The sequence below is a fragment of the Fundulus heteroclitus genome, unplaced genomic scaffold (assembly GCF_011125445.2).
Source record: "Fundulus heteroclitus isolate FHET01 unplaced genomic scaffold, MU-UCD_Fhet_4.1 scaffold_456, whole genome shotgun sequence".
In the NCBI taxonomy this organism is placed as follows: Eukaryota; Metazoa; Chordata; class Actinopteri; order Cyprinodontiformes; family Fundulidae; genus Fundulus; species Fundulus heteroclitus.
The window spans coordinates 65,073-78,077 of NW_023396875.1; the positions used below are offsets into that span (position 1 = coordinate 65,073).

General features: G+C 38.1%; 1 protein-coding gene across 5 annotated transcripts in view; it reads left to right on the plus strand.

Moving 5' to 3' along the window:
• Positions 1–12,716, plus strand: part of atp11c (ATPase phospholipid transporting 11C) — a 77,250-nt gene extending 64,534 nt beyond the window's left edge. The window contains exons 24-31 of one of the 5 annotated variants that reach the window (XM_036131737.1): positions 386–513; positions 1,558–1,693; positions 1,789–1,854; positions 1,974–2,077; positions 2,170–2,326; positions 6,684–6,792; positions 9,008–9,039; positions 9,319–12,716. In XM_036131737.1, coding sequence (XP_035987630.1) covers positions 386–513; positions 1,558–1,693; positions 1,789–1,854; positions 1,974–2,077; positions 2,170–2,326; positions 6,684–6,788 — 696 coding nt within the window. In that variant the 3' untranslated portion in view covers positions 6,789–6,792; positions 9,008–9,039; positions 9,319–12,716. Of the gene's footprint in view, positions 1–385; positions 514–1,557; positions 1,694–1,788; positions 1,855–1,973; positions 2,078–2,169; positions 2,327–5,763; positions 5,855–6,683; positions 6,793–9,007; positions 9,040–9,318 lie in introns of those variants that run through there. The other 4 variants (XM_036131738.1, XM_036131740.1, XM_036131741.1 and 1 more) reach the window with 4 other exon arrangements.
• The last annotated feature ends 289 nt before the right edge of the window (positions 12,717–13,005 follow it).

Consider the following 13,005-nt stretch of genomic DNA (forward strand, 5'->3'; position numbering starts at 1 on the left):
AAAACTGAAGAAACCTGTAACAGTTTTTCATAGTAGTCAATCAGTCATGAATAGCTAAGAAAAATTACATAGGCTCCATTATTTATCTTTTAAATATTAGTAGAAGCTTTGATTAAGAATAGACTTTTCCCTACATGGAATATTGCAACTAAAACATACTTATTTTAAGCTCGTGGAATGATTCATTTTATTTTCTGTTGTGACCCACAACACAGATCTGTCATAACTCCATACAAAGTTGTCCTTGTTCTTCCTTATGTGACCTCCTTTTAGACAGTCGTTTTTCAGTATTTTCTGCTCCTTTATATTAATCCCCAGTCACCCCACCCTGCCTTCTCCTCCTTACCCACTTCCCAACCCTTCCTCCTGCTCACATCCTCCCCAGCCCCTGTATGATGCCGCCTATCTGACGATGTACAACATCTGCTTCACCTCTATGCCCATCCTGGCTTACAGCCTTTTGGAGCAACACATTTGCATCGAGGTTCTCTTGGAGAACTCCACCCTCTACAGGTAAATCGGTTGTATTGCGCCTTATAGAAAATGCAGTTTGAGTCAGAGGTTTACACACATTCAATATTGATATGAGTTTCAAACAAACAGCTTAAACAATTTTCTTAAATCCATACACTCAGATCCATTATGGATAGATACTGGCACCCCAAATAATATTTGGAGGAATGTTTCCTGGGAATTTGCAATTTGAGAAACATGCTTTTTGTAATAAGTTCTTACAGAATTCTGTTTTTTTTTTTTTTTTAAGTCCTTTATTTCTTTCTTTCTTTCTTTCTTCATTTCTTTTACTGTCTTCTTCATTGTTTAATGCTAAACACATGTCAGCACACAGTGCTACATTGCCGCTACGATTACAAGTAACACTGCTCCAGTTGCTTTTCTTGGGTACGCATCCACAAGCTTCCTGATGATCGACCAAGATACGCCTGACATGAATGCACTATATGGACAGAAATCTTTACGCGCCACTATTTTTAGCATGGAATGTAACCACGACCTGAACCTTATTGTAGTTTGGTCAATCTTTAAATAAACTCTACCAGAAATAGTAGTTAAATATTGTTTCAGAATTGTGGTGATGATGTTTTGATGGTTACAAAAAGCATGTGGTCAAAACCCGGTTGTCTAAAGGACATTTAAAAAAAAAAAGAAGTTTTGTCCTATCAAATCATATTGAGAGAAAAAAATTTTTAATTCAACATTAAAAGCCCAAAATGTAGGACTTTCATGTAAATGATTAATTAATGTTTCTAAACTTTTGGCTAGATCTGCAAGTTTAGCTGTGCTTTTTTCTCTATGTTGTTACATATAGGGGTAGACTTCGTGTCATCACTTCCATGGTTTTTCTGTCACTTTTGTAGCTGTTTGAATATAAAAATAAGATCTAGTAGCATTTATTAAAGATGCTTAAAAATGTTTTTTACCCACTGCTAGCTTGACTCCTAATTAGCATTCTCTGGAATACTTCACACTTAGTAATCATCACTTTCTTAGCAAGTAATTGTGTGATTTTTCTTATTTCTCCCTATTAATTTATTTTAGGGAGATTGCAAAGAACGCAATGTTACGGTGGAAACTGTTCCTTTACTGGACTGCGCTTGGAATCTTCCACGGCTTAGTCTTCTTCTTTGGTGTTCGGTTTTTATTCAGTAACCCAGCTCTGCAGGACAACGGCCAGGTTTGAGTTCACTCTACTGCTGAACAGAAGTGAGCCAGAGACTTTGATTCACCACCTTCTCATCGCAACATCCTGTTTATCTTATTCAAATCCAGGTTTTTGGGAACTGGTCATATGGAACTATCGTGTTCACCGTGCTTGTCTTCACTGTAACGCTAAAGGTAACTGTATGAACTGTTCTAAGCTGCAGCTTTAGAAAAAAGTCCTGTAAAAAGTGGATTTAGGGTGTAAATGTTGATTTTGGGTATGGTTTTTAAGTGACTTTTCTTCTTCTTTGCAGCTTTCTCTTGACACACGGCACTGGACATGGATCAACCACTTTGTAATTTGGGGTTCCCTGGCTTTTTATGTGTTTTTCAGCTTCTTCTGGGGAGGAATAATATGGTAAGAAAATACACACGAAAACCTCTTGTAGCCGACCGTTTCTCAACTATCAGAAACAAAGGATGTGACCCAAAGTGTGTATTCTCCAACAGGCCTTTCCTGAAGCACCAGCGTTTGTACTTTGTGTTCGCCAACATGCTGAGCTCAGTGTCGGCATGGCTGGTCATCATCTTGCTCATACTCCTCAGTCTACTGCCAGAGATCCTGCTTGTGGTGCTCCGCAAACCCCGTGGACCCCACGCACGAAAGGTAAAGCTGGATTGGATTCATTCGCATGCATATGCTTTTAATTCATGTGTTCTTTCAAAATCTGCTTCAGGAAAAATAACCATTTGTTTCCTCAGGTGTTAGTGCATGTAAGTTGAGTTATTTGGAATACCTTTCTGGAGGTTGATTGAATAGTGATCAGGGTGTCAATCAATGTGTCAAGATCAGGCGTCCACAACCCTTGAAAACTTTGATCGTTTTCCATCTCTGGTTTATTCTGTTAAAGAAACTCAGGCATCCGGTTTGAATTTCCTGACTAGATCAAGATTTATTTGTAGATTACGTAATTTATCTTTGTCATATTTGTAAAGTGTGCATATCACAACTTAAAGGGTTTGGTTGGATTTTTTTGTGTTGAGGTTCTGTGAAATTATTACCAGTAATAGTTCCTTTTCATGAAGTAAAAAGACACATCGGTGTGAGCTTGTTGGAACATTAAGTACATCCATAAAAGTGGTGAAAGGTTAACATGTTAAGCAGATTTACACATCAATCCGCTTCACCAGTCAGTCATTTGGGATTATTCTTAAATGACTACATAACCTGGAAGGCATAGGAGCATACGATCTTCGATATGGCTTCACAACCGATGCAAAATCCTAACATTTGATTGATTCTTGGAGGAGCTAGAGTGAAATGAGAAATCAAAGCTTATCTGGAGAAATGGTTCAGCTGCCAGATCAACTAACAGTATCACACAGAAACACAGGTGTTGTTTGGTTAAAAGTAATACTATAAGCACTAGGGTTGTCACAATACTAAGATTTCTAACTCGATACCATTTTCAATACCATGGGGACAAAAATGACAACCAATTAAAGGCATCTTTTTCAATCACAACATGGAATATGTTTTCTCAACAGAATCACAGATGCTAGTTAAATAAATGCACAATAAATTACTCAAATATATAATCATTTAAGGTTGTCTGGGGTATTATTCTTTTATTGCGCAAATAATCCAGAACTCTAGAATTAACAATAGCAAAAATATGCAAACACTTGTCAGAGGATGTGAAAACGAAACTGAAAAAGAACTGAAAAGAAGTGAAAAGTTTTTCTGAGTTCATGGAAACTGCAAAATCAAAATTGGCAACAATGACTACATTTTGTGTCACACACACAAAACCACAAGTAAAGGATACTAGCCAGAGCTAACGGCGAAAGATAAAACAACCTACATTAATTGAGCAGCAAGCTGCACTGATTGTCATGTATGCGTGCCCACAGTCAGGTCGCGCGTGCTTGCGACAGGCGCTTTAGTATTGATACCATGCAAAATAAGTATTATATACCGATACAGCATTTGATAATTGATACTTTTCGGAGTATCGATATTTTTACAACCTTAGTAAGCACCGTAATTAACAATGGTCTGTTGAGAAATTGTAAACTAATAATATCAGTTTACATGTATATCCCACTGATATGAGCATTTACATTTTTAATTAACTGGAATGGCTAAAGTCAGCTACAACAGGCAGTGGCCTGTTAGCCATCCACCACTCAAAGGTCTTCTTTAAAGGAGCTATAAGTAATATATTTACTGTAAAGTCAACCTAAATTATTCTCATTTGTCACCTGGGATGGAAGTGACATTCCTTATAAACAATCTGTCCTCTCCATCAATAATAACTTAGTCAGGTTTTTCTCCTTTCAAACCTAGAAGTACAGTCTGGAACTAATTTGGTTCTGAGTGTAGCCCGTATCTTTACTTCCTGGTTCCTGAGCCAATCATATGAGAGTTCCCAGGGTTCCCAAAACAGAGAGCAGCATTTGGTATTTTATCATGGAAAAAGTACAGCAGCCTGCAAAAACATGTAAGACAGTAAGAGAGACAGACTAGAAATAGAACAAAATAGACCTGTGGAAGTAAAAATTCAGAAGGGTTTCACTCCGTTCAAAAACAGCATATCAGATTGTTGTGCTTGGCAAGCTGCTGTAGCGATTTGAGCCACAAGGTGTCAGTATTACTTATAGCTCCTTTAACTTTCCTCAAGCTATTGGTGTAATGACATCTTTCTACTACAGAATAAGACTATTATTACGGATTAACGTCACAGAACCTCACTTCAAAACATTTAAAAAAGACATATCCTTTTTGTTGTATTATCTATGGCGTATATATGCAAATCTTTTAAACAATATATAACCAGATTTAACTGCTTTTATTTATGGCTGAAAAGCAACAACTGTTCCTGCTGCTGCTAAGATATTGTGACATATTATTATACACTCTTTGTCATTGTTATTTTGAATAATTGTATGTTTAGCATCAAACTATATCAGTGTAATGCATTTTGTGAAATATTTACAAATAGTCCAATTTGTCTAGTGAGTGAGCAAAAAGTGAGGAGCAATTGTTTCAGCCAGCAGACTGAAGGTGTACAGCAATGTTTTTTTTTTTATACATCGAACAGAGAAGATGCTGGTCACTCTGGCACTTTCCCACATCGCCTCATTTAAAAAGCTTTCATTCTAGAAAAACTATGACACAACATTTTTATGCTTTTTAAACAATTACTGTAAAAACCATCAGCATACTTTGATACCTGTCACCAGCCTATGCCTTGGGTTGATACTCGTATTTTCTGAATATTTGGAGACCGGGGTTCTTAAAGATCAAAAACTGCTCCTTTAAGAATCTGTATTCAGTAAAGCATCATCAGGATGAATACAGATTTTGAAATAGAGGTGAACTCAGTTGAAAAGAATGTGAAAAAGCCCTTTAGCACACCGCTGAATCAAATGCTAACTTTAATATTTTGTTGTTTCATCATTTTTGGAACATACCAATAATATAACAAGATGCCAGGAATTTGACAAAAACAGCACAAAATTATAGAAAATTGAGACTGAAAAAATGTTTAATTTGTTGGAACCCTGTAAGATAAAACATTTTTACAAGTATTTTATCCATCAACGTGTGGGGAAGAGACCTGCATACAAAGATACACATTTTGGTATACTGCACACCTGGATGTTACTGAAATTTCTTCTTGTTTCTAATTCCTATAACTATACACTTATTTTAAATAATTTCTATAGTGATTTCCTTGATTTAACCAGTTAAATGACCACAGACATGTTGACTTTCCAGTTCAACTTTATGTTTCCACTGTAACAGGTTATATTTGCTGGTATGTGAGAGCCTGTGGTATGTTTTTTTATTTTTTTACTTCGGTTATTATAAACCATGTTTGAGGTCAATCATGGAAATGAAAGATTTGCTCTATTTGTCGTAGCATTATATTTACTGTACTGCTTGATTTACTTCTGGTCTAATTTTCAAGCACACGGTTCTTCTATTTACCCAACCTTATTTTATTTTTCAAGCTGACTCCTCTGCAGTATCACACTTTCTCACCTATCACCCTCCTATTTCTCCCTCTCTTCCTCTCTGTACCTGCTTCCCTAAAGATGAAGCATCGCCTTCCGTCCTCGGGGACCTCTACTATCTTCATGCTGTCTCAGACAGCTAGCACTCACAGCTTCTCATGGAGCGACTGAGGTCTCCCATTTTCTCTCTGTTGACATTCGAAACCTTATTCTCACTCTTGAGAATTTTCTGTTTGCTTGGAAACTTGCTTGTTTCCTTCTCACTGTGTCCTTCCTCTCCCACTGTCTCCTTCCCTATTATACAAATTCATTCGAGCTGGGGCTATAAAAGATTTTAAACCTGGTCCCACTCTGTTGGACAGCTTAATTACGGAGTCAATGCTTGGAATTTCTCGTTTTAAACATTGACTCAAATGCCTTAATGTTGTTCTAATTTATTAAATTGGGAGGAGTGGTGCGCTGTGAGCTCCTCCTGCAGTGTGGAGTAGGACAGGGAGTCCGTGCTGAGCGTGCCGTCAGTCTTCCATCATGTCTGTCCAGTTTTATCAGTCCGTCTCCTCCCAGCTGCCTGTGCTGCTCCAATGCCTGCTGCCTCCGCATGTCCCGTCTGGTGACTGCAGCACCTCAGAGCACCAGAACTCAACTGCATGAGGCACGAGTCCACAACCTCATTCTGGATCTTCGACCCAGTCTCTGTAGCCCACAGCTTTGTTCTGTTTGTGTTTAGCTTCATGAATTTTATCTTGACAAGTATCTGAGTATAGGAGAAGTTCATTTTAAAACTGTTTTACTGAATATTTCTTATTTCATTTTGCCAGGAGGCATTATGTAGGGAAATACGGGGACAGATTTTTACTGCCCAGTTTTAATTTTTAGTGAATGTATGTGTTTCTGTATATGTATGTAAGTGTAAAAGACGAAGGAGAACATGGAGAAAGAGAAGCATGTTTGTGCGTGCCGGCGTAGTGAAGTCAACAGTGTCTTCTGCCTCACCCTTCTAGAAAAAGCGGGTTGAGTCGAGCGTGGGGGGCCCCCAGTCTCCCCAGTCTTCAGCCAGGCCCCTCCTCATGAGAACCTTTTCAGATGAATCCAATACTGTCATTTAAACAGGTACTAGCCCACTTTTAGGTCTCTCAGCCGAGTCAGGGACTCACTTTCCCTTTTAAACCCCTCTACTCTCCCGTCTTAATAATTACGTTTTAATAAGAAAATTGAAACCCAAATGGTGTTCAAGCCATATTTAATAATTAAAAGTTATTTTTTATTCTTGTTTATGTTGTGTGAGCTGAATTAGGCTGGCTGAAGAGAGACACTTATTGCATTTCTAACATTTTGTGTCCAAACTTTTGGATGCTTTCAGTATGCTTAAACAATACATTTATTTCACTTGTGATTGCATCCTTGGGCTCTCATTTTTGCACAGACACACGCTCCTTTCAGCCTTCCTTTGAATGCACAGCTTAAATTTCTGTTTGCATGTGCTTCTGATGTCCCCCTCCTTTTTTTTCTGTCCGGTTTTATTTTCCTGATTTGGACTCTGAGGTGTCCTTCTTTTGCCTTCCTATCTGGTGTGAAACCACAGGGCTGATCTGGGATTTTTACTCACCACCTCTCCACTTTCCAGCATTCATGTGTTTGTAATGTTGCGGTTTGTTCACTGGTTAAGTCATCTGTGTTACTCACTGTCTGCTTAAACTGTTTGGTAAATAATGGGTGCATTTTTTGAGTGCTGCGCTTGAGTTTGGTGCATGAAGTTACTCTGACACAACCTCAGCCTTTTAATGCTGCTGCATTATAGGTTGCATACACCCAAATTATAAACAAAAAAAGCTGGATAGAACATTTTTTCTTTTTTTTTACATTTTGTCTTTTTACAACCATGAACTTTAATGTATTTTTTAAAAGATTTTAAATAGAGACTAAATTCAAGTTTATTTACCACATTTCTTTTAAATGGCTATGCTGACCAAAGTGTTGTACACAGGTACAACAAAGTACAAAAAGAGGAATATATAATATCCTTCACACTGTATTAAAAGGCTGTGGCTACAGATTTGTCTTTTGAAATTAGACTTCACAGTTCTGGGGCCTCAACCTTAAATGCTCGATCACCTTTATGAACCAGCCTAGACCAAGGGATCTATCACAAAAAAGAACGCAGTTGTAAACTGGAGGGAAAATGACACGTTTGTTTTTTTTATTTGCCAACAAAAATTAGAACCCTGTGGTATGCAAATGTATTTGGCCCCTTTCACTCTGGTATCTCCAAATGAAGTCCACTGCAACCAATTTGCCTAAATAATTCTGATGTTCTGTAAAGGCTTCAGAGGTTTGTTAGCGAACATTATTCAACACAGGGTGCGTCAGAAATATAGTTGTGCAGTAGTTTGAGACAGTTTTATAACGAAATGTTATAAGACAATGTCACAAACTTTAAACATCTCCCTGAGCAAACAATGTCACGAGGCTAACCTACCAAGACATGGCCATCTACCTTAATTGAGAGGCCAACATAGTAATTCTGGAGGAGCTTCACAGATCCATAGCTCAGGTGGGAGAATCGGTTTTCAGTACAAATATTGTCTGCTAAAGCCTTTAGGAGGAAAGCTATAGTTTAAAGAAAGGTACAAGAAGTCCCATTTAAAGTTTTCCACACAGCAAATGTGGGAAAAAGGTGCTTCAGTCCCATGAGATGCACAATGGGAGCGTCATGGTGGGGGGTTGCTTTTCTTCAGCAGGAATTAGGGAAACTGGTCGAGGGTGATTAGGAGATAGAGAGAGCGAATTGCAGCACAATGCTGGATTAAAAAAAAAGTTGAAAGGCTGCAAAAGAGTTGCCAAAGCAGGAATAGAAAGGGTTTAGATCAAAGCATAATAATGTGTTAAAATGTCCCAGTCAAAGTCCAGATCTTGGTCCAGTCAGGAAACTGTGGCAACACTTAAAAAAGTGGACAAAGCTGTTCATGCTGCTTGTGCTGTAGTGAAGAATCAACAAATGTTAGTCTCTAGATGTGCAAAGCTTGTCGAGACAAGAGTTCTGCACTATATCTAGCACAGAAAAACCCAATAATTTATGCTGAAGATTGTTGTAATTTGACAAAATGTGAAAAAGCTCAAGGGGAGTGAACAATCTGGCAGAGGGAGTGTACATTTAGAGAATTATCTTGTTCTTTTTTTTTTTTTTTTGTCCGCTAAACATGCAGTATGCTAAGGAGACTGGGCACCTCACAGCCACTATTTGTCAGTGTCCCCGTCTGCCTAGTAGTAGCACACAGCTTCTTGCTATAAATGTTCACTTTTAATCTGGTTTTTATTCTCCCTTTAGCTGGCAGAGGGTGACCTCCTACAATCTTCCAGGTAAAGCTGAAAGAGAAAGCGCTAACTGTGTTTAATCTACCTGCTGAGCTTCAACAGATCAGCTGACATGGGGGTGGGGGTTAATTTTCTTTACTAATGTCTGTCAACTGTCGGTGGTGGGGTGCTGTAATCATTGTAGCTTCCATGTTCGTTGTTTAGTAGCCAATCACTGTTGATTCTCTGGTGATTTAAGGCAATTTCTGTCCCTACTGTCCTGTGTGTCGCCTCCGGCTCTTGACCAAAGCACAAAGTAAAAGTCTGTGTCGTTGCTGTTTCCAGATCTCTGCTGTCACACCACTTTCCTACAAACACCTGATGGAGCGCCAGTGAAAGGCCGCCTGGACACGGCGCTGAAACCCTCCTCATTTTGATTTTCTTCTACTGCTGAATCGACTTTGAAGGGTGTGGAGATGAGAAGAAAAAATATTAAAAGAGGAGACAAGAGATCAAGATTGAGAGGATGAAAAAGATCCTAGAAATCTAAAGACTTGGGGGAGAAGTAAAAATTGTTTTTGAAGTCTTTTCTTTTCTGTTTTTTTTTTTTTTTTTTTTTTTTTTTTGTGCCCAGTCACCTGCCCAGCGCATGCCTGCGGAGCAGTGCTCTACTATATTTTCTAAAAATAACTCAGATGGTGGGCATGAGTCTTCTTCCTTTTACTATTTTGATATTTGCTTACAAATGAACGCTGCCTTGCCAGTAGCTAAGTACAACTACTTTGTTTCATCAAGCAGTTGTTATATCCACTCCAAGAATGGTACATCTGCATGAATGCTAAAAAAAAAAAAAAAAAAAAACATGTCTCTGATATTTAGTCACTGTTTTGCAAATCATTTTATTTGAACTTAATCGCTACACTTGTACTTTGCAATATTTTTCCCTTTTCTTTAGTTGTTTTTGTAAATCTTAAGAGATATTCACATCTACAAATCCAAATCATTCCAGGTGAAACGTTACTAAGTGTGATATCAGTGCAGCTGAGCGCAGCACACAGACTGTTAGAGTAGTATAAGATTATTATTTTTTGTTGTCGTGGATAAATCTGATGTGCGTTTTGAATGCTAAGTTATAAGAGAGGTCAATTGTTGTCGCCCAGTCCAAAAAGTGTGTGTGGGTAAGATTGAGCGTTAGACTAAAGACATAAAGCACGCCCCAGCAATGAAACAATACTTGAAGCGTGAGCTAAAATCTTCCAGTCTCAAAGATTATTTAATAGTTCATTATGAGATAAGAAAATTAATATATGTGCTGGACTGTGCATAGCTTAGAGATGTACGTTAACATTGATTCAAAGCCAAAAGGATCAGTTTGCATCCACACAGGTGTGGCCTTACGGTGACGGGCCTGTGTGCATGCGTGTGTGGCTGTGTTGTATGGACGTGCATAAATGTGTTGGGTGAGAATAGCCTCAAACGCCTGCGTGTATGGCGCACAGGTTTACTTGAACGTCTTCGATTCGGGTCATTTTGACATTTTCTGCACTATTAAGGAGCTGGGTTTCTTTATTATGTGTCTGGTCACATTAATTGTACATGAACGTACATGCATACAGTATGAGATAAGAGATTTCACAAAAAATAATCAACGCACACTTACCCAAAAATCTACAAATATACAAACTCTAAATAAGAAATTTAGAATTATTAGTGTCTATATTTTGTCTCCTCGGATGAGTTTAGGTTTAAAAGTGGCTCTGTGTTTGAGCTGCAGAATCAGCATAGTTCAAAGTCACTGTGAGATATCGATAGCGTGAACTTTTCACATTTCCTTCTTTAACTTTTTCTCTGCAGTTCTTTATACATTCCATCCAAACATTACATGATTTTGGACACTTTGATACTCTTTTTGTAAGATCTTTTATTTTATCCCAAAATCATTAAAACCACCTATCATATTTATTATTATTATTATTATTATTAAGTGTAAATTTACTCACGAATGTTATATTTTTATTAAATGTATCTTTTTATTATTCAGAGAATGTTAAGCTTTTTGCCAGTGGAGGGGATGTGTTTGTTTGTTTTTTTCCCAGCTGTAAGTCGAGACAGTATCAGTCCCTTTCAGCCGTCTGTTGCGTCTGGAAAGACCAGGCAGCCCCTTCCCAACACTCTCCCAGATTCCCCCAAATCCATCTGATGGACGCTGTTCATCTCCTTTCTTACCGTCCTGGCCATGCGTTTGCATACACTCATTATGGGCATGAATGTGATCTTTATTTTGGGGCTTTTTTTTAGAATTGATGCGTTTCACTACTTTGTCCAGTGAACTGATGCCAATGATGATGTCATTTTTGAAAAACAAAAATTGTATGCACAAGTCAGAAGATTGTGTACATTTTCAGGTTGTGCATCCAATTTTGTATGCAGACACCCTACTTGCATTGATATTATATAAGCCTGTTAGCATTATTTTGGTGGCTGGATATTTAAACACTTGGAGTTCATTAAATTAAAATTAATTGGTTCTGCTTTAACACTAGTCTTTAGGTCTTCAATGGATGCCATGCGAGTGCTTCTAGAGGCTCATTCAGGATGTCTAGAAGCCCTCCAAAACTAGTTTGGACATGTGTTGGGGGTCGTTGTCCTGTTGGAGTTCCTAGGCGAGCTGGGAACTGGGATGCCAGGGCCACTGTTTATAGTAAGGCGAGTTTTAAAATGTAAATTTAGGTGTCACAGCAGCAAAAAAGGGACATTGAAAGATGGAGAGGAATGACAGCAGAGATATGTTAAGAAGAGAACATTTTAAAATACAGTTAAATTACCATTGAAAATGAGGGTGTCAACCAAGAGGTCACAATTCTGTCAGAAATACAGCTGTCTGGACACAAGGGCCAAAAGTACATTTGGAGGAGTCAAGTTTAAGATTTTACACCTTAGAACCAGCCATCAAGCATGGCGGTGGAAGTGTCATGCTGCGGGTCTGTTTCACTGCCAGCATTACCCGTGGACAGTGATCCCAAACACATCCAAACTGGTTTTGGAATTTCTTCTTTTTCTGGATTGGCCCTTGACCTTAATCGTATTGACAATGAATGACCTGCGTTGTCTGTGCCAGGAAGTCAAATTTAAATGAGCTCTTAACAGTTCTGGTGAGGAAAATGTTCACATGTCCAACTTAAACTCACACCAACGGGTTGTAATAACTGAGGAGTGAGTAGTTTCTCTGCATCTTGGTTCTAAACACATGTAACTGAATATTAGTGGGGTTGTAGCTATAATTACAAAAACAAATCCAAAATAAATATAAGGTTTATGCACTTTATAAAAGGTTGAAATTCACCTTTAAAAGCCTCAAGCTGTTGGCATTCTTACATATAGTGAGTGCATTTAAACTTCTGACCAGAGCCGTAACACTTACGTTAAACTGATAACTGCTTGTCTCCAAGCTCCTGTAACTGTCTTGCGGTGTATTATTATTATTTTTTTTTCTTATTTAAATTCACAGATTGTTACTATAATAAAAGCATTCGAATGGAAAGACTGATGCTGACATCAGTGTATGTTCTGAATTTGGAGTCATTTTCGTTGTCTACTCACCTTCAGACGACTTAACTGGGCGCACCAAGTAAAAGGTCAAAGTCGATGGGGTTGCCTGCTTTAACAAATGAGAAACCTTTAAATGACTCCAGAAATGCTATTTTAAGAGCTTAAACACGAATCTAATATTTTGCTTGTCTAAATAAAATGTTAAATCAATGGATTGTATTTTTAATGCAACTTTTTTCCAGCCAGTTTTTTTTTAAAGAAAAAAATAAATTAAAAAAAAGAAGGGAGAGAGAGAGAGAGAGAGAGAGTTGGAGTCTCTGTGATTATCTGTCTGTCTGTGGAAGTGGACACTTTCAGGCACCTCAGGCAGGGATCCCTTGCCACCTTCAGCCTTCTGAGTCTCCAGCTTCACCCCTCCAAACCTCCGAGCTGAATGTACCTCTTTGAAATATATATAAAAAAAAAAAAAAAACCTGAAGATTT